General features: G+C 40.4%; 1 protein-coding gene across 1 annotated transcript in view; it reads right to left on the minus strand.

The window, feature by feature from the left end:
- Positions 1–543: 543 nt before the first annotated feature.
- Positions 544–23,984, minus strand: part of LOC128878817 (homeobox protein Hmx) — a 41,086-nt gene continuing 17,645 nt past the window's right edge. The window contains exons 2-3 of the mRNA XM_054127365.1: positions 10,082–10,310; positions 544–781 (exon numbers count right to left, since the gene is read on the minus strand). Of these exons, the coding sequence (XP_053983340.1) occupies positions 544–781; positions 10,082–10,310 (467 nt within the window). The remainder of the gene's footprint in view (positions 782–10,081; positions 10,311–23,984) is intronic.

A 23,984-nucleotide genomic window follows, 5' to 3' on the forward strand; every position in this document is an offset into this window, starting at 1 on the left:
CACAACTCACAAAAGAGAATAACACCTTAGCTTAAATTTACAAAGTTAGTAAAACATTATCCATCGTTCTAGAATATCATGCACGACATTCACGATGCCTACAAATGAGTGGGCCTGGCCCATTAAAAAATTAACGCATCTTATTATCACTATCATGTACAATAAACTCGCATTTTACCATGTAACATCGTCTCCGTTCCACAAACGCGAACTTGTGTTTTTTGTTTTTTCATAAATTCACTTATTTTCAATTGATTCGACCCAAAGACAGATTTTTAATACGAGTTAAAAATACAACTTCGGAAAGAGATGAATTCAGTACGACACTTTACAACCTATAGTTACTTAGACATATTACACGATCGTCCTTGTCCTCTTTGAGTGAACATTCTACTTACAATCCTCTCCTAATTGACGCTGCGAGGGCGAGACTCAAGTTTTCACTTTTTCGAGTTGCGACAGTATTACTGCCGGACAGAAAAACGATATAATTCACCGAGTTCACTCGGTACGAGTCTTTCGATTGGGTTGAATAGCCGAGGTTCAGCAAATTGGCTCGGTTAGGGGTTGCGGTGGGCCGTACGGCGAGGCCCACTGGCCAACGGGATGGGTCAGCGATGTGGGGGGTTGCTGCCTGTCCAAACTGGTAACGGTGGTACCTGATGGATGGCTGGGCACCGTCGTCGGATAAGCTACCTTCCCGAGAGCTTCAGCTTGGAGAGACAACATCAACCGATTCGCCGCCTGCCTCTCAGCCTCCCTTTCCTCGGCTGTTTGCCTCCTGCAACAAACGAAGCTGAGGATAAACTAGCGTTCTGTAAGGAATTTTCGACCTGCAAGGTTAATTCAACTTTAGGGCAAAACGTGGAAGAGAGGCCTGTTGAATTTAAAATTCGAGAATATCGCAGGTATTATTATTCGAGGTAGTATTCATGCTAGTTATCAGCTTGTTGTCAACGTTTTGCGTATTTTGCAATCTACGTCATCTAGGTAGCTTCGATACTGATAGAGGTCTTGCTAAATATTTTGAAGGATAATTTCAGGTTTGGTTTGTCTACCACGAAGACGACGTTTGACTCCCACGTTTGACTCCCACGCGTCGAGGAGATCTCTAAATTTGACTAAAATAAAATTCAATTTTTATTAAATTTATTACCATTTTACCTGATGCTAACACCAAAGAGTTGTTTCGATTTGTACCATTTCTTTTCTCGATTTTGCAATTAAAAAGTCCTGTGTCACACCACTCTTTAATCCCTATTTAGACAATTTAATCGAGGAAAATCGTTCAAAGAAATCGTCAAGGTTAAACCGAAGGGCCGATGAGACCAGTTAGGTTGAATGACAGGGAAGAGCTGGATGGCGCAGTGAGAGACCGCAGAGGAATCGACCGAGAGCAGCCAGGGGTGAAAAGCGACTGGCGGCTGTTGGGGCGGAAAACAGAAGACAAACGTAATAAAGTTAATTCGATTCGTCGACGGCGCAACGCTAGCTCGCTAAGGGGTGGTTCGAGTGTGTCTGTTTTCTAGCACTAAGTCTATTAGAGAACCACAAAATGGCCGACTTGTTGGCAACGTCGACGGTCTCCTCGGATGGGAATCTTTATCGAAAGCTTTTCTTCTCCACGCTGGACACCTTTATGGGCACGCTGAATGAATTGACTGCCAACATCTAAAAGTGTCCAATCTTTCGAACGATTCAGACGTCATAGGCAATTTAATTGAAATTGTTACGTTTTAACTAAGATTTTTACGTGACTTTGCATCCGTATTTAAATGCCAATCTTAGAAAATGGCGCAGGTACGATCGAAATTGGTCAACTGGATTTTTTGTACATTTCTTAGTAACTTCAAGATTCGATGAAACAGGAAGTATTAGTCTTGCAAGCAGGGCTTGTGTTCATTGATATGAACATAAAGTCATTGAATGTAAGAACACGCTTGACTTCGACGAGTCATCTGTAGATAGTCTTACAGTTTCTTCACCTTCCATTTTCTAGAGAAAAAGAAAAATTGGTACTAGTATTATCTAACAAACATTCACTTGGATTAATTCTACCACCTCCAATTTCCGCCTCTGCTAACTTCTCAGAGGTCTAGGCTAATAAGTCTGATTTATCTCTACGTCGTTAGGTCATCTTTGGATAGACCTGCAATTTCTTTACCTTCATCTTCCAGAAAAAAAAATTCGTACCATTATTCTATGGCAAACATTCACTTGGATAAATCCCACCACCTCCTATTGCCATCTATACTAACTTCCTAGAGGTCTGGGCTAACAATAAGTCTGCGACAAGTCTGGTTTATCTCTGAGCTCTGCAAAGTAAAAGAGTTGTCAATGTCGATCTAGTTCTTTCCCAAAGACGACAACCAAGGTTCCAAAATTGAAAAATAACAGTCTATGTTTAAGGTTCGGTAGAGAGCCGTTAATTCGTTATTTTTCCCTAGCTTATCGACAATATTTGGGCCCAGCTCAAAGTGCTCTTTGCCAACGAGATCAAACCGAAAAGTTATTCAGTCTGGTAGGCGCCAGACGGGATAACGCGGCCAATCAGCGAGCCGCTGCTATACGGGCCACGAAACACCGTCGTTCCATTAGAGTTAATCTTCGGTCCTCGATAATTAAACGGTTTCGTTGTACCTTTGTTTATCTCCGCGAGGAGCCGTTCCAGCCTCTTCCTTGAGAGAGGAGCGCGTTGCCCCCTCGGTAGCTCGTGTATCACGAGCGAGTCGGTTCGATCGGGACACAACTCGATCGTTTGTTGCACGATTAACGACTAGAACGACCGCCGATGTCGACGAGAGATTTCAGATAACGGTCACCGTCGCAATTAACACACGATCGACTCGTTTATTTTACGCTGGGTCGCCGCGGCTCCCGTAATTGTGGGAAACGCGACGGGCGTTATCTCCTCGGTTGCTTTTAAGCGGATTTATGATTTCACCTTCGCGGCCATACGTTATTAAACGGTCGACGATAGAGGGAGAAGTTCAAACGGTGGGACAGTCGTTGAGAAAATTAATTATTTATGGGGATAAGTGGGATTGAAGAGGAAAGGTTTGGATTCATTGGGAGGGGACATGCAAATTTTGTTATGGGACGTCGATCTGGTCTTTAGTACGAGAAGATCCTCGCGAGGCTCGTGAAATATGTTGCTAATGCACAATTTTCGGGTGGCCGGTCATCTTCGTGTGATACATAACTCCCACTTGATTTACAATTAGTTAAAATGGCAGAGGGAAGAGTTGAGTTCATTTCATTTCTTGTTATGGAAGCTTAATCTGCGTATGTACTAAATTTCAACGAAATTGTAAACAAAGCTTTCCCGTTCTTATTATAAAAGTACAGGTTTCCCCTATTCTTCGAAACATCCCCTCTATTTATAATAATTCCCACTAATATGCCAATTATACAATTTTAATAACTAGCCAATCTCAATGAAATTGTAAACACAGCCTTCTGATTAAACAAATTACCAAAATATCAACATTATAAAAGTACAAGTCCCCCTATTCTTCAAAACATCCCTTCTATTTACAACAATACCCACATACATACAAATTATACAATTTCAATAAGTATCCGCACGAAAAGTGGCGAATTGTTAAAATTAACGTAATTTTGAATTGAATACACAATGGCTAAGCTATCCGAGTATTAGATACGAGTCTCTTGGGTACCTTAGGCGTCTCTTGATTTATAGTTTGTCTAATGAAGCCTTATATCTGTTGAACACAGCCGTAGTCGAAAGACTGACGAATGTTTCCTAAGATTATAACGTTTTCCAAGACAGATCGTTGTTATTTCTCGAAACTGGTTTCTTTACGCAACACGCGTGGGCTTCTAAAGACCGGTGGCACTCGGGCAACGTGTCTCCTTACGAATTATACCGCGATCCGACCTGTCGAAGATCAGAAAGTACCTTGTTAATTTGACCTTTCTGCTTCCACTCTCGGGTTGGGCAAGCCTACCTGAAGAACTTCCTGTAATTTTCTACGCCCGATATTAGTTTCTCGTCTCAAAGATACTTCTGTTTCGTGGAAGTTCACGCAATGTAGAAAAAAAAAAAAAATAGAACTGCTAAATAATTTCTAGAAATTTTCCTCCTTTCACGAATTAAAAATCAATATTTGAAAATTCTGAATACTTGTAGATTCAGTAATAATTGAGGGTTCAATGAATAATTGAGTCGCGAACAAGTAGGATTTTATGAATAAAATACTTTCAAGTGCTTTTATTTATTTTGTGTTTCATAAAATTAGGAAGATTCATAGGTATTTAATTTAGATTCACACACTACCAACTCCCTTCGACAGAATGTTATTTAAGGATCAAGCATGGAAGCATAGAATCATTGAAAATGTAAAAACATATACTAATTCAATGGTCTCTATTTGTCTCTCTTTCATCTTAATTAATTGAAATATTTACCAAGTACCATTTAATAGAAAATCCAATGTCTTTCCAATTCCATTCAGTGAGACTAATGCACTTCTCGAATTAAAAATAATTTACTTACCCCTCCACCGTCATTTTGTTTCTAAAATTCAATTCATGTATTCAACGCAGTATCGGAGCAGGAAATCGATAAGGTTAAACGTGACGCGGCTTTTATTAACGGCGACGATTCGATTACATTTAACCGATTCTCCCGGAAATTCTATCGCGGCTACGCCACTGTTTCAGTGACAGCCGCGCCTACACCCTTGCAAGTAATTAACGTGGTTAGCAATTAATAATTGAGGGCGCCGTGCCGATTACATTTTGCAGTCCCGACACTGCCTAGCCCCCGCTCGCTGTGGCCAGCATAACCGTATTCTCTCGCAACCTGGGACACATTACTCTTATCGTTATCCCTCTATAGCTGGCTATAACTTTTGACCAACGCCTCGTGCATTCGCAAGTTTATACGGCAAATTTGCACTATGCACAAAATTTCATCTGTTTTTAATACGATTTTTTGAGTAATGCAGGGCCAAGAATTCTTCTTGTTTGTTTTAACCATAGCTTTGATTTTAACCAAATGATAATAATTATAAAAAGACATTGTAAAGTAATTATTCATATTGAAAATGTACAATGTGATCAATCCAATATGCACAAAATGTTACATGTTCTTACTTCGATTTTTCGAGTAATGCGGGGGATCAGAATTCTTCTTCTTGTTCGCTTTGATCATAACTTTGATCTTAACCAAAGGATAATAATTATAAAAAGATATTGTAAAGTAATCATTCATATTGAAAATTTACAATACGTTCGATTCAATATGCACAAAATTTCATCTGTTTTGAGTAATGCATGGGACGAGAATTTTGTCTCTTATTTGTCTTAACAGTAACTTTGATCTTAATTAAACGACAAAAATGATCTAAAGATATTGTAAATGAATGGGTTAGACATTTAAGGGTATTTGAATTCTGAAGTAAAGATTATTAATTTCAGTATTAGTCTCAAATTAATTAATGAAATTGGTCCACTTAGTCAGTGACGAGAACTTGGTTCGATAGTAAAATTAGAAGTCACTTAACTAAAAAGTAAGACGTGGCATAAAAAGAAACAACACGTAGTACTATACGCAAAATACTAAATGAAGTTCTAACCAAACAATTTGCCCAATCACAGAGAAAATTATCTCCAGAGACTAGAAATCACGTAACTTGGAGGAACCAGAACTCTCCACCACTTTCATTCCCGTATTTCAACCTACCCCGCTCAACTACACAGCTGCGACATTCTCCCCCAAAAATCTACAATTTCGTCAACTTTTTAAATTAACGCCTTCCTCGACCAAGACTCCCCGCCCTTCCATTTCAACGTCAATAACAGTAAATTTCTCCCGATGCTCATTAGGGAGAGATCATCCCGTAATTGCGCCTCTAAAAACATCCCCTGTAATAAGGGGCTGGTCTTTCTTCGTCGCGATTTACGTCCCAGAAAGGAAACAAGTCTTTTATAGTCGGCGTACGCGTTCGTGTTCGACCGATTACCGGCGTGATCCGACACGGCGACCGATGAATCTTTAACGAGGCGAATCGGTGGGGTCGAGTGGATCGAAACGATCCTGAATCGCGGATTCGAGGGTTTGACACTTTAAAAGCCGAGGCAAGAAGCCGATGGAACAGTCGACGACCGTACTGGCTGCCGAGCCGAAGGGTTGCCACGGCGAGGAGCCGAGCGGGGGATGCCAGAGGTGGAGAGTTGGCAGTCAAAGCAGGGGTGGATGAGGGAGCACGATGGGGCGGATAGACTGCATTATGTACGGGACAGGGCTAAGCTGTTAGGTATCTGAATTATTGAAGCCGAGTTATCTCATCTCTGCCTACAGTCATCTCGTTACTTTAAACGCAGCTGCTCGCTGGACCGCGCCGCGGATGTGCCGATCCAGGGGTGGAGAAAACGCGATTGTTTTCTCTTCTTTCTTCGAATCCCTCCACGGACCTCCCTCCGCGGATATTCTTACGACCTCGAAAAGCGACGAAGTTGAAGATTGAAGTTTTTGGTTTGATTCTAGGACGAGTATCGACAGGGGTGGTTTCCGATATCGAGTTCGTTTAGGAGAGCCTTTTTAATTTTCATCTCCACGATATTAGATTTGATTTATAAGTAGACTACATGTTTACGATAAGGTGTGTTATTTTTGTTTAAAGTAATTATATAGGTAAAGTCCGTGAAACGATTTTTTAACCAACGACGATTTCTGTTACTAAAGACTCTTACAGGACCTCGCTAGTATTTAATTCTCGAGTTGAATGAAGGAGAGCATAGCATCCCGGGAAATCCCTGAAAATCCTGGAAAATGACCAAAAAAAAAGGAAATTAGTTGCCGAATCTTCTAGGACATAAAATGTTCAGAGCTATTTCTACGCGATCTACAAGATACGTCACGCCAGCGTAACCGTGGGCGAACGTAACGCAAATGTATGAAAAAGTATTATATATAATAATCGAATACATATCATAGGAAATAATATTCTATTCGGAACACGAATGAATTTTACAAGCGTTTCGCTCGTTCGAGTTTCGTGATTTATGCAAGTCGCGTATCATACGGTCGTATACTCGAGATTAATTATGATCCACTTGTCATTTAGATGTAAATTTAATTCGTCGGGGCATCCAGATGAATGTATCTGTCACTGAGTTACCGTTCCCGAACACACTCGGAGACAGATAACACACGTCGTCGCCGGCTAAATCGAATTTCATGCTCGCTTCTCGAGCGACGACACCGACTACGTAATAAAAAGACGTGGAACTTCAACTTGCTTTTGCGGGAACGAAACTCAGGGATGGGCACGTTTCAATCGTTTCACGACCGATACACATCGTGAATGGCGATTACGTGTATCGACTGGATGTAATTATCGCCGGTGCGACACTGGCTAGGAAAACAACCTAACTAAGTAAACCTTGTAAGTCGACACTGTACATAAATCCTTTTCATTGATAGATAATATCAGTTTAAAAAAAAATAGAAGACCTGCTTTTGCTACATATCAAATTTCCCTAATTTGTAAAAATGACTAAACAGTAAAGAACCTAACTTCTGTAAGTGTCCATAAATAGAAGAATGAATAAAACGTACATCTAACTCTTAGAGGACCGATTTTCCAAATTAAATTTTAAAAAGCATCAATGTATTCATTATTTGAACTTTTGTACAAAAGAACATTGTGTAATGGTAACATAAATACAGGCAAATGTTAAAAATAAACAAATTGCGAGTGTACAATTTGATTTAAAAGTTCGGTATCGAATTTGAGACTTAGGGCATTTAAGGGTTAAGAATGCTAAATTAAATAATTGAAGTGAAAGGGTAATAAACAGAGTTATTATACGATGCATCGCGTTGCATCGAGACTAACGACAAGCTCGTGAAATTATAAAAATGGAGCAATGCGGCCGAAGTAATGCTCGACAAACAATTACAAAAAAACTTTAAAAGGTGAGTTTCCTAGGAAATCACTCGGCGAACAATCATAACAGTACTGGAAATGATTAAAAACACCGCGATTTAAGACCACTAACTGTGGAATCTCGTTTGGAGCACTTTAAAAAGACGAGGAAGACACGTCACGTCCGAACACTTCCCAACGATATTCGTTCTAGAAAGGAACCCGTTCCTTGGCTTCCCCAGAAGAAACGTAATTTTCACTTCTGCACATTTTACGACAAATGGTATACACTGGGTATACAATCCGGTAAGAAATCGAGATCCAAATACAACGGCATCGAAAGCCTTTTTCTCGCTCTTATTGGATCGTTATGAAACTTCTAAACGCATTCTACCCGTTTTTATCCGTCGCGTTTTACATTCTTCGTTTTTTTTGTCCATTTGCCTGTTTAGTGTCGGAGCTCCAGGAACAATGCGAGAAATAACGGCAGCGCGTTTCCACAAACTCTTGGACGGTTATGCGCGATGGTTACGAATAAATCTTGCGGAAAATCTAGATCGGTACTTGTCAGCGAATTGGAACTGTAAATTGAGACACCTCTCGGACGAATAACAAGTTGACCTATTAAATCTAACGAACGTCCATAGTAAATTATTAAATTTAAGTTTTATTCGTTAGTTGCTGTGCTAACAAATTTCCTAACTAAATTGTTTTTATGACGAAGGAACAGGAAATCAATTACAAAGGAAATTGAAAGGAATCGCAATCCCTTTTCACCCCTTCAGGGATTGCATTTTTTAAAATGCTAGAACAGGTGTTTGATTAATTATATCAAAGAGTATTAAGACCAAGTCAAGTAAATCCGACCACAAATAAAATATTCCTCATACAAACGTTGCTACTCCTTCTTACCCCCTTAGGGGCTGAATTTCGAAATATCCTTTCTTATTCCTTGTATACATCACAAAGGAATTTTTATATATATAGATTTATAACCCAGATAAAACTTTGTTCGTCTCTGACCTCAAGTCCAAATAGTCTCATCATGGAGCAGAACAGTTTCGATCATAAGTTCACCGAGGTGCTTCAACCCCTTCCAACTTCTAACCCATCATCGTTCTACAAACCGCCACCAATTCGTAATGTCCTCGTTTCGTCTTAGAGCAGACAGATAAAGGTAAAACTCGGAAAGCTATGCGTCCATAATCGCCGAGCATCTTGTCCGAACAATCCTCCAGCCCTGAAAGTAGCCATCTCTTTATCCTAATACTTCCCGGAACGATCCAAGGACACGACAGCAGGTCGACGCTTTTAAAAGTCGTTCAAAGCAACTATTAAAGCAGGAAAAAGACGACTCCGAACGGTGGAACACGTTGTACCCTCGAAGAATGTCTCCAAGCTTCGTCTCGCCGCGGAGACGCCCCTGGTATCGGGTACCCGCGCCACGGACGGGCCCCCCTTTTATCTAAATGACGTGTTTTCGTCCTTCCTTATCTTGAAGAGTCTCCACTACATTCGACGCTCGATGCGTCCACGGATACACGCGGCAGGACCCTGTCGACCCGCTATTAACATTCCACGGCGCGGTTTCCATCTCGCGTTTTCCCTTTCAATTTCTCCAACGATCGAACATCAGATTCGACAAAAACAATGCGAACGGTAAACAGTGTAGTCGTTGCCCATCTGAACGCGATCGTTGAGAGCCCCCGGAGACTGCAGACTTTCTGTCGGCCGATAGTTTTGTCGGGTTGGCTTATAGTCGGCCGATTGTTGTCAAACAATCTGTTAGTGTTGGCGGCTCTTGAAGAGAGCGATCGCATAATGCGGAGTCGGCAAGAAAACAATCGGCATGTGTGCGCGTGGCTACAAGCCGCCATACTGATTAACCGATAGTTCGTCGGTAGTTTAGTTTGAATGCAATCGTGCAGACTCTATTTATATATGAAAATTAGTTTTCGTTACCCCACTTTAGAAAGTATAAAAATATTTTACTACCTAGATGATGCACATTTCTGCAAGTCCTGTGCATCCAACCTATTATTAAAATTAATTCTCGTGACCCCAGCACGGGGAAAAATAAAATATTTAGTTAGGTCGAGTAATGCCGAGCGTTTCCGCGATCCCGAAAAATTGCGAGGGGTACGAGGAGCGTCATGATACATTAGATAATGCCAGAGACTCACCTCCATTTTGTCCGTCTGTTCTGAAACCAGGTCTTCACTTGGGCATCCGTCATCTTCAACGACTTCGCCAGGGCTGCTCGCTCCGCCGACGCTAAATATTTCTGTTTGTGGAAACGTTTCTCAAGCTCGGCGATCTGCAGCCTGGTGAAGCTCGTCCTCGGTTTCTTTCTCTTAGGCGGTGTCCTGTTTTGGTAAGGATGACCGATCCTCCTCGGAAACGCCCCAGCTACTGTTGGAGGAAAATCAACGTTCATTAACCTCCTCGATCTCGATATGAAATGAAAAGAAATTACAATGTGAATTTTAATAACCGGACAATTTATTGAAAATCTAGACTGATATTCGCTGACTTAGTAAGGGCTTAATTTGCATAATATTCCATCTAAATACAGCATAATACTGCAAAATACAGAGTATTCAAAAATCATAGACCATAATACAACGTATAATAGCATGATGCAGCAAGATACAACATTATTCTTCAAATTGTTACACAGCATAATAATCCAAGTACCCCAAGAGTCGATGGAACATTAGCGATCGTTACTGCTGCAAGGTACAAAGTTACGTTCTGAATTCAAGAAATTACAATGTGAATTTTAATAACCGTACAATTTATTGAAAATCTAGACTGATATTTGCTGACTTAGTAAGAACTTAGTTTGCGAACAAGTACTCAAAGAGTCGATGGAATATTATCGATCGTTACTGCTGCGAGGTACAAAGTTCTGTTCTGTTCCTGAGAATGCAATGTAGTGTAATAGTGTAAAGAGGCTAATATAAATGAGGCTCGAATAAAACCGAGTTTTTATTAGTCCCACGTCAACAATTTTCAATGATTCTTGCCTCTTTCCCAGCTGTATTTCTTTGCGGTCTTGCCGTTATAATTTTCCTAGAACCTCATTGTCGGGTAACTGGACACGGGTGCAGCAGAAGGGACGAATGAATTCTGTATTATAAAACCACTGTCCATTTAAAACTATGAAAAATTCAACAGTCAGTAAATTAAACCCTTTCGATAATTAAAAATGATAAAATTCTACCTTAAGGGTTGTGCATAATTTAGTATATTGAAGTCAGGTCCAAATGCACACTTCAGCCATTAGGCAATGTTCTTCTCTCTCGTATGATACATTAAAATAAAAAATTCGAGAATTGTATGCAAGATTCGGTGAATGCAAAGCGAAGAATGACTATGTCACCAGAAATGGATGACAGTTAGTTTCATTAAGAAAGTAAAACAATTAATTTCAATGGTACGACGATAATGACAGTAAATCTGGAACGAGTTTACAAAATGTTAAATTATTTAATCTTCGATAGACCCGCAACCAAATTTTAGCTTCCTAGAAATTCACACGAGTGTCGGTCTAGTAGCCAAGGTGTCAAACATATTCCTCTCCACTGTTTCGATGAAACTGTTCCACATGAAATTATCGTCTCATGCCAATTTCGTCCGTTCGTATCGTCGAAAGTGGATCGCGATTTCCTCGCGTGAACGCGCTGGATGTCGAAAACCGTGGAGAGGCAAACGGTTTAAACGACGCTGGAAGAAACGTGGCACGGAGCAAAACAAGCGGTGAAATTCCAGAATAAAGTGGCGACGTCGAATTATATGCACGGTACCGCGGGAATTACTTACGATACCGCGTGGCACAAGTAAAACCTCGCTTTGGGAAACGATTATAAAACCGTAAAGCCGAGCTTACGAGTTACACGGAACGATTTGCCGTCCCGTGCAAATTGTAACGTCGTCTTTGTAGTCGCCACGGAGCAGGTGCGTCGCGATTTCAGTGGAAGAGTATTAATAAAGTTACCGTTAACCATCGATAGTATCGCGCCAGTTCCATTACCCCGCGGACAGTGGGAAGCTCGCCCGGATCAAAATGAAGCTTTATCGTCCTCTTATGCGAAACTAGACGCGTAAATCGCGGTTAAAACCCGCTCGAGATTCTCTTATCGGGCCGCTCGTTCCTCCTGGGTAATTATTGTATACGTGTATACTGTTAGATCCCAGGAACGATCCATGGTACCATTCGGACACTGCGACGTCGTTTATCCCGAGTGAATGTTATAGTTCGTGTTTCGCGGGAAACCAGTTCCCGAGGGACGCATGGCGATCAATTTAAACAATTTAAGGCGCATCCGAGGAATGCTTGCGAGTGCGAGAAGCGAGGATCGAGATTTCTTTATTGGCCGGAAAAATTGCGTCGATTTATTTTACTTGTTTGCACTTTTAAATTTGTATCATTTTCGATACTCGCTATTAATTTTCCTTTCTTTATACGACTTTCTTTGTATTTTAAAATAAGATTGTAGTAGGAGAGAAAGGGAAAATTTGTTTACCAAAGAAGTGACACTTCAGGCTCTGATGGATTAAATACCGAAGATCAATCTGAACACTTTTCTTCAATTTTTATCTTTTCAGGACAACACTCCTTCTTCCCTTTAATAAGGGCTATTATGGGAGCATCTTGGAACATGTAATTTCCAGATGGTCCTGTATAGCAATGCACGATCGTTCACTCGTCCTCTCGTCTAAAAATATTGCTCGCGTTTCCTCTTCTTTGCCCGCTCTTGTGGCAGGCGGAGAGTGAAAAGCGTGTTTAATAAGAGTGGCACGCGATGGAGGAATCGATGTCGTTTTTTGAAGTCGAGGTACAGCGTTTCCGTTCCGCGTATAAACTTGTCTGCGCTCCATAGACCAGTTCCCCTTTGGTAGCCGTCTCGATTAGCTTTTGTATTTTTCTCCTTTTCTTCTTGCTGGCGTCATTAAAACGAGTCGTAGGATGGCTAGGGACATAGTTGCACTCGAAAGGGGTCAGATTTTTATTGTTTTTTTTTTTAAAGTGTGCAATTTCTTGAATTTTATTAATTTCTTTTAGTCACATAGCTTATTCTATGGATTATTACATTGATCATTCTGTAGTTTATTACATCGTTTATTATATGAAATATTTAATGGACTATTATATGCATTGCTATATAAATTATTTTATGTATCGTTACATGGATTATTATATTAATTTTCTTATTTTTCAGTATCACTTTTACTAGGTTGTCCCATAAGTTCTCGGACACTTGATGCTTGAATTTTTGACATTAAAATTCTTTATGACATTTGGTCCAAATCGGAATTGAACCACTGGCAGAAAGATGGATAAAAACTATCAGAAGCGATGGCATTTATTTTGAGGAATAATTATTGTTTGATTATAATGTTATTATAAAATGATTTATTGGTAGCAAGTGTCCGGGAAATTATGGGACAACCTAGTACACTTTTCCGTCAATCCATTTGAACGAGACACGATTGGCGAACTTGCTACAACAAGATGTCGCGGTTTTCATCCGGAAATGACGCTTCCAATGACTCGAACGGTAATTTGCGGTACTTACCAATTCTATGGAATTATCCTTCATGGAACTAGGAAAAGTGATTCCTGAGAAAACTTTATGGCAGCAAATTCTGCAGCGTGTAACAATAAACCGCGCCGTAACAAATGAATTGTAACAGTAAATTTAAAAAATGCTTTTCATTCCTATCTGCGATATTGCCGTATCATCTACTCCTTCTCCAAATAGTAACGATGGGGTTGGACGAATTAAATCTCCTCACAATTAGTATGATATACGCACGTCAATAACCCATTTCTTATTTCTCTTTTTTTCCTCATAATTCGCTCTCGTTGGAGAAACTCTAGCGCGCGCACTAAATGTTGTATCATTCCGTATACTTTATTCCCTTTGAAGCGTGACTATCGACGTCATTAAGGATTTATCTGTCGTAGTAATAGCGCATGAATAACAGAAAGTGCATTTAATGCGATATGCATAACCGTGGATTTAATGCCTCCAAACATGATAATACACGGTATACAGTAATGAGAATGAAGAATGTGATAAATACATTACGAGGTTGGCGATAGGAATTACTGGTTGTCGTTTTGCCTCGACGTTTTTGCAACTTCTAGACATAGATACTTTGTTTCGCGTCGTTCGTAAACGATAATCTACCGCGTTCCACTCTGAAAATTTGGAAGCAGTCGTAACAAAGATTTTTGTTGTGCATTGAATTCCGATTGTTAAACTTTTCAATCGTCCGTTCCCCGTGTGATGAAAACGAGCAATTTTTTTCCGAGACCTTCCCGTTATAGCCGGTGTTCATTCAACGAAAGGATCGCGTGCTTCTAAACAACATTTAACAGATAAGTCGACGTATCTCCGCGGAATCGGCGAGCCGCGTTTCTGACGGCATTAAAAACGACATTTCGCGACCACGTGCGCCGTAAAAGATGTAACAAGAAATGTACCGTGCTCGACCGATTATTAGGAGCACTTGATGAAGTCGTAGATAGGGACGAGATATGGAAATGGAGAAAACTTCCCTTAGGGATCGGGTAAAATTCCATGGAAAGATAAAGGGGACTTCACACGTATCTTATTCCACGAATAATAATTTTTGGAGACTCCTAATAGACTGTCAAATGATATCTAAACATTGATGCACTTTCTGTGCGAATTTAAATGATTCAGTGGTATGTGTAGAAAATTCATCAGGGCCTAGTTTTAAAAACTTATTGTTGGGTTATTACTACTACCAGTTGTTTAATTTTCCTCACATTTAACACTATAAGCCAAAACCAACTCACTCTATGAAGACTGCGCGTTTTTTTAAATATACAAGGTCTTTCAAAAGAAGCTTCAGGATTTTGAATGCTCACAACCATAGCTTTTATTTCCTGTCAGGTGAAATTTCAGATTATTAATTGGACACGTATATTTACTTAAATATTGATATTTCAAACATTTCTGTGATACTTTCCTAAGAGTATTCTCACATTGTAAATTTACATCTCGTTTGTCGATTTACGAAGAAACTTTCAAATTTCGGATTAACTCCATTATTAATGCGTACATCGTCGAGCAGCGCAATAATTCACGATTCAGCGAATACCGAACGTGTGAATCCGCCTTAATATCCTCCCGATCGTGTCGCAGATGTTCCACCATTTAAAATATGGAAAAGATTAGACATTGTCATGGAATGTCACGAACGACACACTCGACGACAGCTTAGTCACAGATGCGTTTGAAAAGATAGGAAACGATTAAGGGGGACGACGGCCACGATTAGCTTCTCCACTGGTAGAATGAATTAATAATTGCACGGTATTTATTTCCAATTTGTGCTATAAATCGCGCGCCATTATCGAACGTAAGATCTAACTATTTTTAACCCTTGCAGCGATGATAGATACGCGTGTTAAACGTCACCCATTGGAGCCAGGGTTTAACCCTTTGGATGTCTCTTCGGAAGAGACATCGCGAGTCCAGGAAAACTTTATTAGTGAAGATAATGTACACATACATTATCACATATTAGAATAATATAAAATTTTGAATTTTGAGATAAACATCTTCCTCGATGTTTAAAGATTCGTACAAGCTCAGATCCCACTAGAATAAATTGAATGCTTTATAAGTTATATTATGTAGTAGATGCGACATAATTACTGTTTGTACGTTCTGTAACGAAATCGTTCCGAGTGCAAGGGGTTAAAAATTAATGATTGCCACGATAATGATCCCACCGGTGCGCCTTTCGAGGGGGTAGAAAATGGCGGGAGGCGGAAAATTTCCCGTGAAATTAAATTTGACACGTAACTGCCCTCTCTCTCTCTCTCTCTCGCAGTTTGCCTGAAACCGAGGAATCATCGTTAAAGGGTAAACGGCCATCAGGTGGATATTACTCCATTATCCATCCCCCTTTTCGTCCCCGCCCTCTCTCTTCGCCGTCGACGATCCGCCCTTGTCCAAAAATACCCCCTACGGCGCAGAAATTGCCAACGAAACATGAAATAATTCTCGTCAATAATGCCAGGTCGATTACGATATAAATATAACCGAGGAGCGGTAATTGAGACACGGATTGCCTTTGCGCAAAACTTATCACGGATGGACGTAATAAACTGATTTCCTTGGGGAGAGGATATCTATCGCGGTTATATTAACCACAGATCAATTGTCACAGTTGCTTTAGCAGAAATTATCGCCGCGAATTTTAGCGTGCCGCGCGAATAATTGATCGCATTACATTTTTATTAACCGTTAATCCGTAATTACGCCAATCTGATTCCCAAATTACGGCTTCCGCGATCAAAGGTAGTGTGGAGAGTGGGGCAATTTTGCTTTTAAAATAGATTAGATGTAATTGTACAATTGTGATTTTTTTTTATGTAATCGATGACAGTACGATGGAATGGTTGCGTTAATTGAGCAGCACGATGTTTAGTTAAGAGGATATATGGACTTCTTTGCTATAGGCAAGATTCAGGAATTTTTTTCTGAGGATCTGGATTCACGTTTTAATCGAAAACAGAGCGTAGTTTTGTAGTAGGAGTATTGAACTCAGTATATAAATTTTGTTTATCGTTGGTTATCGTGTAAACAGACAAAAATATTCTTGGAGATTAAAACTTTATATATTCCTAGCTGTGCTCCGCGGTTTCACCTGCGTGGAATACTATTCTTACTCTATGATATCTCCACCCCAGTGGCACAGCATATATTCCACAGCATTTGTAATCTACTGAAAAACAAAATCCTGAAGGCTCCGTTGGAAAACCCTCTAGTTCCTACAGTCAAATAAAAATAAATAACAGTCTATAGAAAAGTTCTTCCTGTCCACTTCTATAAACCTGAACCATAAAATCGATAAATTCTTCCAAATACGAAGGAAAACAGGCAACCTATTCAAGTATACGATTATTTCCAGTAGTTGTCAAGTGTTTCAGTCTATTCCAATAGTCGCAGCTTCGTTCGAAATCGACGCAAGGTTAATTCCACCTGCGCGAGGATATAATCGCGGTGGAAGGTGAATTCGAGCTCGCGGATGGTTCAGCGTTAGAGATAATAGACGAGGGATAATGACAAACTTCTCAAGTTCATTTCACGAAACCCAATTCCAAGCATCTGTGGGAAACGTAGAAACACCGACAGGCGTGGAAGGACGAGACCGCTCGCGCCTTATCCCGTCTCGTTTCAGATCTTTGCTCAACCATGTAACTTCTTAACTCCTCATTGGCCTCTCTCTTATTCTTATTCAGCGAGAGACTTTCTTGCGTCACTCGCTTATTAGGACGATAATCGCGTACCGGTCATTATACTCCGTTACATTATCATGCCGTACTGGCACGGTTCGCCGTCTCTCTTGTAATTCATTCGTAATTACTTTCGTAGAATAGCAGGACGCACGCAAACGGCGATCGCGGTTCTCCCTCCACCTTCTCTCTATCTCGTGATATACGAAGGGATTTCGAATTTACGAATCGGAAGCCTGGATTGACGGAAGGACTCGTTACGATAAATCCCACGGGCTAATGAGACGCTGGGAAATTATCTCGGTCCCCGGTATTCTGGTTTTTGTTGCTCGATTAATGGGAACGCGAAAGATTTCGATTGCTTTTTCGGTGAGAAACGACTTGCTCCTTTCGTGGATTCTTGAACCTTCGTTTCGTGCGTTCACCGATGCATGCGAGGTCTTACTTGGCCTTTCGTGTTACGGGATTATCTTTCGCCAACTCTTGGAATGGTATAGGATGGCTCATTTGACGAATCGATTAACACCATGAGGGAAAATTTAGGGAAAAGCTATGATAACGTGTGCATTGTTTTGTAGAATTCCGTTCAAGTTGTTCAGCTGAGTGATAGATATTATGACATGCTTTCATTTCTTGTCTACACATTGTAAATTAACCCTCTGCACTCGAGAGGTGAATCTTGGTCACCATTAGGTTTGACGCAGTAAATCGACCAACAATAATGTTTGTTTAGGTTTAATTTCTCTGAAATGCGAAGTGTCGATAAATTCATTTTTTGTCGATGAATGAAAGCATGTCATTCATTCGTTCATTCGTTCGTTTAATAACCCCTACCTTGATAACGAGTACTTCGCGGTGTTCAACCCTTTATCAACCATAGAACTTATCAACCCATAGTTAGAAATTTCGATTAACTCTGAATGTATACTAAGGTCCAAAGAACATTTATAATTGCCCCCCACACATTTAACGAACGTTTCAGTGCGAGATTCTCCCGCGAACCGGCTGGGTCACACGCCCGTCTCGTAGAAGAAAAAGAAGGAAAACGTAAAAAAAAAAAAAGGAACGAGAAGAACGATCGTTCGTGCTCAGCGTCGATATCCGGCCGTTCTTTTCGTGGCTAGGGATATCACGTCCCGTCGACCGAGTCTCGTCGTTAGCGTGTCTAACAGCAGTCTGGCAGCTGAAACTTGTCCAATGGCTGTAGCGACATTGGCTCGGGTTGGCTGTTACCGCGCAATTTTGGTTAAAATACCTCGACGACAAGTCTTTGCGGTCAAAGTATTTACCCTGACGATATAACCTTACGACAGCCGCTCGCGGTGTAACGTGGCAACGTCTGAAAAGCTCTAAAAAGGAACGGTTCTTAAGCGAGGACGATAGGGGGCCTCCATTACTTGAATAATACGAAGAACGATGAAAAAAGAATTCGCTCACGCTCGAATAAAAATATGAAGCCGCACGCTTCGGGGGACGAAACGGAGGGGGAGGGGATCGTCGTAACTTTAATCGTAAACTTGATGGTTTACGGGGCTGCATAAAATGTTCGTAAAAGGTCGCTTCAAAGTAGGGGCGAGTTACAATTAATCCGTTACCTTTGGCTGAAGTCTCCGTACTTTCTAGCGTTGTTGGCAACATTCTTTTGTTATGATAAAAAAGAAAATTGATGACTGTTCGCGCGTTGTACTCGTGGGTATCGCATCGTCGAGATTAGTAAGATTGAGCAATTTTGTTGTTGTTGTGATAAACAAGAAACAATGATGACTAATCCCGTCTCATATTCGTGGATATTGTATCGTTAAGATTAATCAAATTGAAGAAGAGTGATAATTTATCGGAAGTCGAGTTCGAAATAATTTTCTAAATAACTTTTCTCTTCATTCGCAATTTTAAAGATTCAAAATTAAAGAGAGTCATGTCCTGTGTTTATATTTACTCTAATGGGCTCGTGTTTAACGCGAGAACCATTTGCAAACAATTTTAGGGGGCCTGTCACTCGTTTATCTCATTGACAATTCGCAATAGGAATTAGGATCTCGGTGATTTCAATGCCCGAAGAGACAGTGACTTTCCTTGTATCCCTCCCTGGGAATAGGAAATGAAATAGAACGATCAAACATTTTTCTAATACAAGGATGTTACACGAAAATTCAATAACTCCAATGAAAATGATCAACGAACCTCAGTGAGTAATGATTGTTAAATAAACGTAAATGGGTAATACTGATTGGAATCGCTCGAGTGTCCTCGAGAACGAATTGCTAATTGAAACACGTTGCATGCTCGCAACTCGCGTTTAGATTACATTTAATACTAGCATAACGTACGATAAAATAAAAAATTGAAACTTTTACTTCGCGAATATAAAACGCCATGTTGTACACGCGATACGTTCACTCACGCACTACGTATAGAACACTCGCTACCGTAATTTGAATTACCTTTGACAATCCATAATAAATACAACTTCCATTGGAAATGGTTCTTGGGGATGAAGGTGAAGAAAAGAGAAGGAAGGAAGGAAGAGTCGATAGAACACATTAGAGGGCCGGAAAGAGCGAATGTAAAAGGGCGGCGCGAGGAAAACAGTAAGAGTGTTAGGAAAACATAGGATAGAATGAGTACCGAGCGGCAGAAATTATAAATTTAGAGTTAGCTTTGGTTGTTCTGTTTCAGAGGGATGTAACATGGATTGAATGTTCCTTTTTCTTTTCTTTTTGTTAATCTGTAAATGATGCGATGTAAGCAAAAGTTCTTACGTAAAAGTTACAAGGATTATCTATCTATTTATCTATTTGCAACTTCCATTCCCAATATTTGTACCTGAATATGCAGTTCTATTTTTATATTTCTCCCATAAGTAACCTTCATACTTTCCATAACCCTTTGAAAACGCCTCCTCGAGAATACCGCGACGAACTGCACGAGTCCCTTGACGTTAACCTCTCGACATGCTCTAACGAGCAGATCCTGTAAGTACCCCTAAAAGATAGTACGTTTGCTGAGGTGCGAGGGGAGGGGGTGTGGTCGCGAGATCGAAGGAACTCCGAGGCACAGAAGGGGGGGGGGGGGCCAAGTTTAAGAGGGAGCGGATCGTGCCTCGCAAGGGAGCCAGGAACGTCTTTAAAATGTAATCAGGACAGATCGACGGATCAACCGTGAATAAAACAAAGGGGAGAGGAGGATTCTTCGTGGAAACGTAATGGGGGCGGCAGGTGGGGAGCGTTGGAGTTCGCAGCTCTTTCGAGGCGGCTCGATGAACGACGAAGACCAACAAGTTTCGAAGATAAAATGCCAGGGGATTCGTATCTGCATGTAGATGGAACGAGGGTTGGACGAAGCTACTCGAGGGGTGGCCATAAAAACAAGATGGCGTCCCATCGTGCCGCAAAATGGCCGGCATAAATAAAAAGCGGGAAGGCGCGCGCTGTATCCCCCTCGGAGGAACGGCGAACGCCTTCGTATGCCGGCGCTAAAGTTTTGTCCGCTTCTGCACGTCGGATATTCCTTCTTCCTTGGTTCGTGCACCGTAACCGCTTTACCGATTCTTCGAGTCTATGGGCGGATGCGTTGATTAACATCGTCTACGAGTGCAACCAGTCTCTGGTGGATGCAGGAATGGATATCACTCGGTTTTAACACTTTATCTACCGGGCTATTTAGAAACAGTCTTTAATTCAGAAAAGAATTGTCTACAGTTGCATATGCAAATCTAGGCTGAGAATAATTCCTCTATACTGTTACTGGGTACATTGAAAGCCAAGTTTGTTTCCAAATACTGATCATTGTAAGTAGACAAGCATCAACACAGTAAATAAATTCGAATAGCTAAATACTGCGATTAAAAAGCCTATAAATAGGCTCCCGGTAAATAAAGTGTTAAGCAGTTGGTGTTTATATATATAGTCGGTCTGTATCAAAATTTGATCGGAAGATGTCCCGAAACTTTCACGCGACAACGTACAAAGGGTAATAAAACGTATTGGCAAACCCATTTTTCTTTGAATATGAAAGTATTATATTAACCCTTCATTTACTGGCAGGACTTATAAGTCCGTGAAGGGTTAAAGAGAGACGGCATATTTGTCTGTTAGGATCAATTTACAGATAAAAATTGCCTTGGGTTGTGTGTATTCGACCGGAGCAAAAAGAAAATAAATTTTAAATTCCTCCTTCGAGAGGGTAAGTGTCTAACTGTTCATCGTAGACGTAGTAGTTTGGTGCTAGAAAAGAAGATCGTGAATCCTTTGGAAAATTCTTTATCAATCTTTACTTACGATGGAGTAAAGGGACATCTTCGTCGATTAATCGGAGCAATCAACGTGGATCGTAAAAGGAGCCAACGTAAAATGGGATCATCGAGATTTCGCGGGATGACGCAAAGTGCTCGAACGAGACAGGTTTCGTCTTCGGTGACCTACTGAGCTTGAGACATAACCTTTGCTGGTGCACCGGCGGCCGAGATGACTCAAGTCAGAATCGTTTGATGATGCAATGGCAAGCGGTGACACCGGGCTAGAGAAAGTCATTATTTCGCCGAGCACGTTTTGCCCGGTAATAGAGTTTGCGGCCTTCAAAGTAAATTGTTTTCTGCACGCCGCGGATTCCTCGCGGCGATAGCGCTTCGACATCGTCGCTAAAAGGGAAATCGAATCCTGGCGGATCTTAAATTTGCCAATTTAGATACACCGTGAAACGATCGTATGCCGATGCTTCATCGAGGGAGCCATCTTCGCAAATAAACATTCAAGGAAGAAGGTTATCCGTCGAGGTGTGTGGTCCTTCATTGCATCAGTAATTATTTCCACAATAGAGAATGAAGGGTGTACAAGAAAGGGCCTTCAAGATTCTGATTATATTAGAAACATAGCCTATTTGTGTAATATATTAGGCGTAGAAATTAACTCTGTGCCTTAAACTTTTATTTAAGTAGAAATATTTGTACTTGGGATTCTTGTCACAGTAGAGTCCTCAACTATTGATTCTGTACCTTGATATTCAATTATTTGCCACTATAGTTCAATTCTACAAATTCTTGTCACAGTACAGTCCTCAACTATTAATTCTGTACTTTGATATTCAATTATTTGCAACTATAGTTCAATTCTACAGATTCTTGTCACGGCAGAATCCGCAACTATTAATTCTGTGCCTTTATATTCAATCATTTCTAATTTTAGTTCAAGTAAAAATATTTCTGTTTAAGATTCTTGTCACAGTAAAATTCCCAACCCCTCGTTCCATCTTCCAATGTTAATTATAGTCCCCAATTAATGCTACCTATCCACTGGCTCAAATTTTGATTAAAATCGAATGGAAAATCTCTCCGTATCTCAAAATTTGCTTCTTCCCGTTACGGTTGTATTCTCACCTCTTAATTTATTAAACATGCGTTCCATTATTGGCGTTTCTTGCCGATAGTTTCCTTCAAAAGTATCGGGGAATCGCCAATTCAACCCAGACAGTGGCACAACCAAAATAAATTGTACAACCCTGCCGACGGTATTCCCGATACATCGAACAGCCGAATTGACGGCTAAGAAAATTGACACGGATTCGCCTGAATTCGATCACTATCGCTTCGCGAAATAAAAATACAGAAGCATTCTGTAAGCTTCTCATGTTGTATGAAAATTAACGTTGAAGATACGTTTTCGTGTTCGTGCGTTTCGATTACAGTGCTGTATTGCATAAAGATTACAATATTGGAATGTTTCTAGAAAAAAGAATCAGAATATTACAGTGTTTCCAGAAATAAAAGTTGCAATATTATAAAGTTTTTAGAAATAAAAGAATTATAATATTTCTGTTACGAATCAGTTCCAAGAGTTACAGAATTGAAAGACGAGAAAATAAATAGAATTAAATAAAAAGAAACCATAAAAATTTGTATCGTCCTACTAAAATTTACCAAAAAAATGAGAAGAGATGCAAAGGGAGGGCAACCAAATTTTTCCTCGTTTATCTTTCGAACATTAATTTGGATAGAAATGGAGCCCACCGCCTAATATAAACAAAATAACGTAAAATGCTATCGAACACGGGGTATCGCGTTCTGTTCGAAGCGAAATTGAACACCGTGGGTATAATTAAAGTGTTTCGTGGAACTGTGGTTGAACATTGCAGGCGTGTGCCTCTGGTACGAGGCTCGAAAGCGCGGGGATAACTGCGCCGCTGTTATAGTAATGGGACTGGTGGTGCTTTGTTAGTACTTAACTAGGGAAATGAAAACTAAACGTTTCCAGGAATGTAAAGCCGATGCAGTTCCAATCGAGAAAATTGCTCGGGGGCCGGTTGCAAGAGCGAGAGTGTTAGCAGTCTTTAGGATTTACTTCCACTCTTCGGGGAACATTAAAGAAACACGTTTCCCGTGAAAGAGGAAGAAAAGATATCCCTAAGATACTTCCACGAAAAGATGCGTTCCGTTTCCTATATTATGCAAACAAGGGTGTATTCGCCTCTGAGCATCGATTCGCGTGCTTTAACATAGTTTCACCGAGGCACGAATTTTCTATTTTAACCAAGAAAGGAATTTTAAACGTTCGAGCGTTTCGTTACGTTTTGAAACGACGCCTAACGGACCAATGGTAACGCGACGAGGATGGCGATGCAAACACTTACAGAGTTTTATTTCAAACGTATTTGCACATCTTCTTTAATTGCGTGGGTAAATACCGAACAAGCTCGAGTTGCAGGTTTGTACAGAATAAAAATAAAAAAAATAAATAGAAGGAACACTGTACAAATGGACTTATAAAAATCAACGATAAACACGATAGTTTCGATTAATTTCTGGAAGA

Source organism: Hylaeus volcanicus, chromosome 1, assembly GCF_026283585.1.
Source record: "Hylaeus volcanicus isolate JK05 chromosome 1, UHH_iyHylVolc1.0_haploid, whole genome shotgun sequence".
In the NCBI taxonomy this organism is placed as follows: Eukaryota; Metazoa; Arthropoda; class Insecta; order Hymenoptera; family Colletidae; genus Hylaeus; species Hylaeus volcanicus.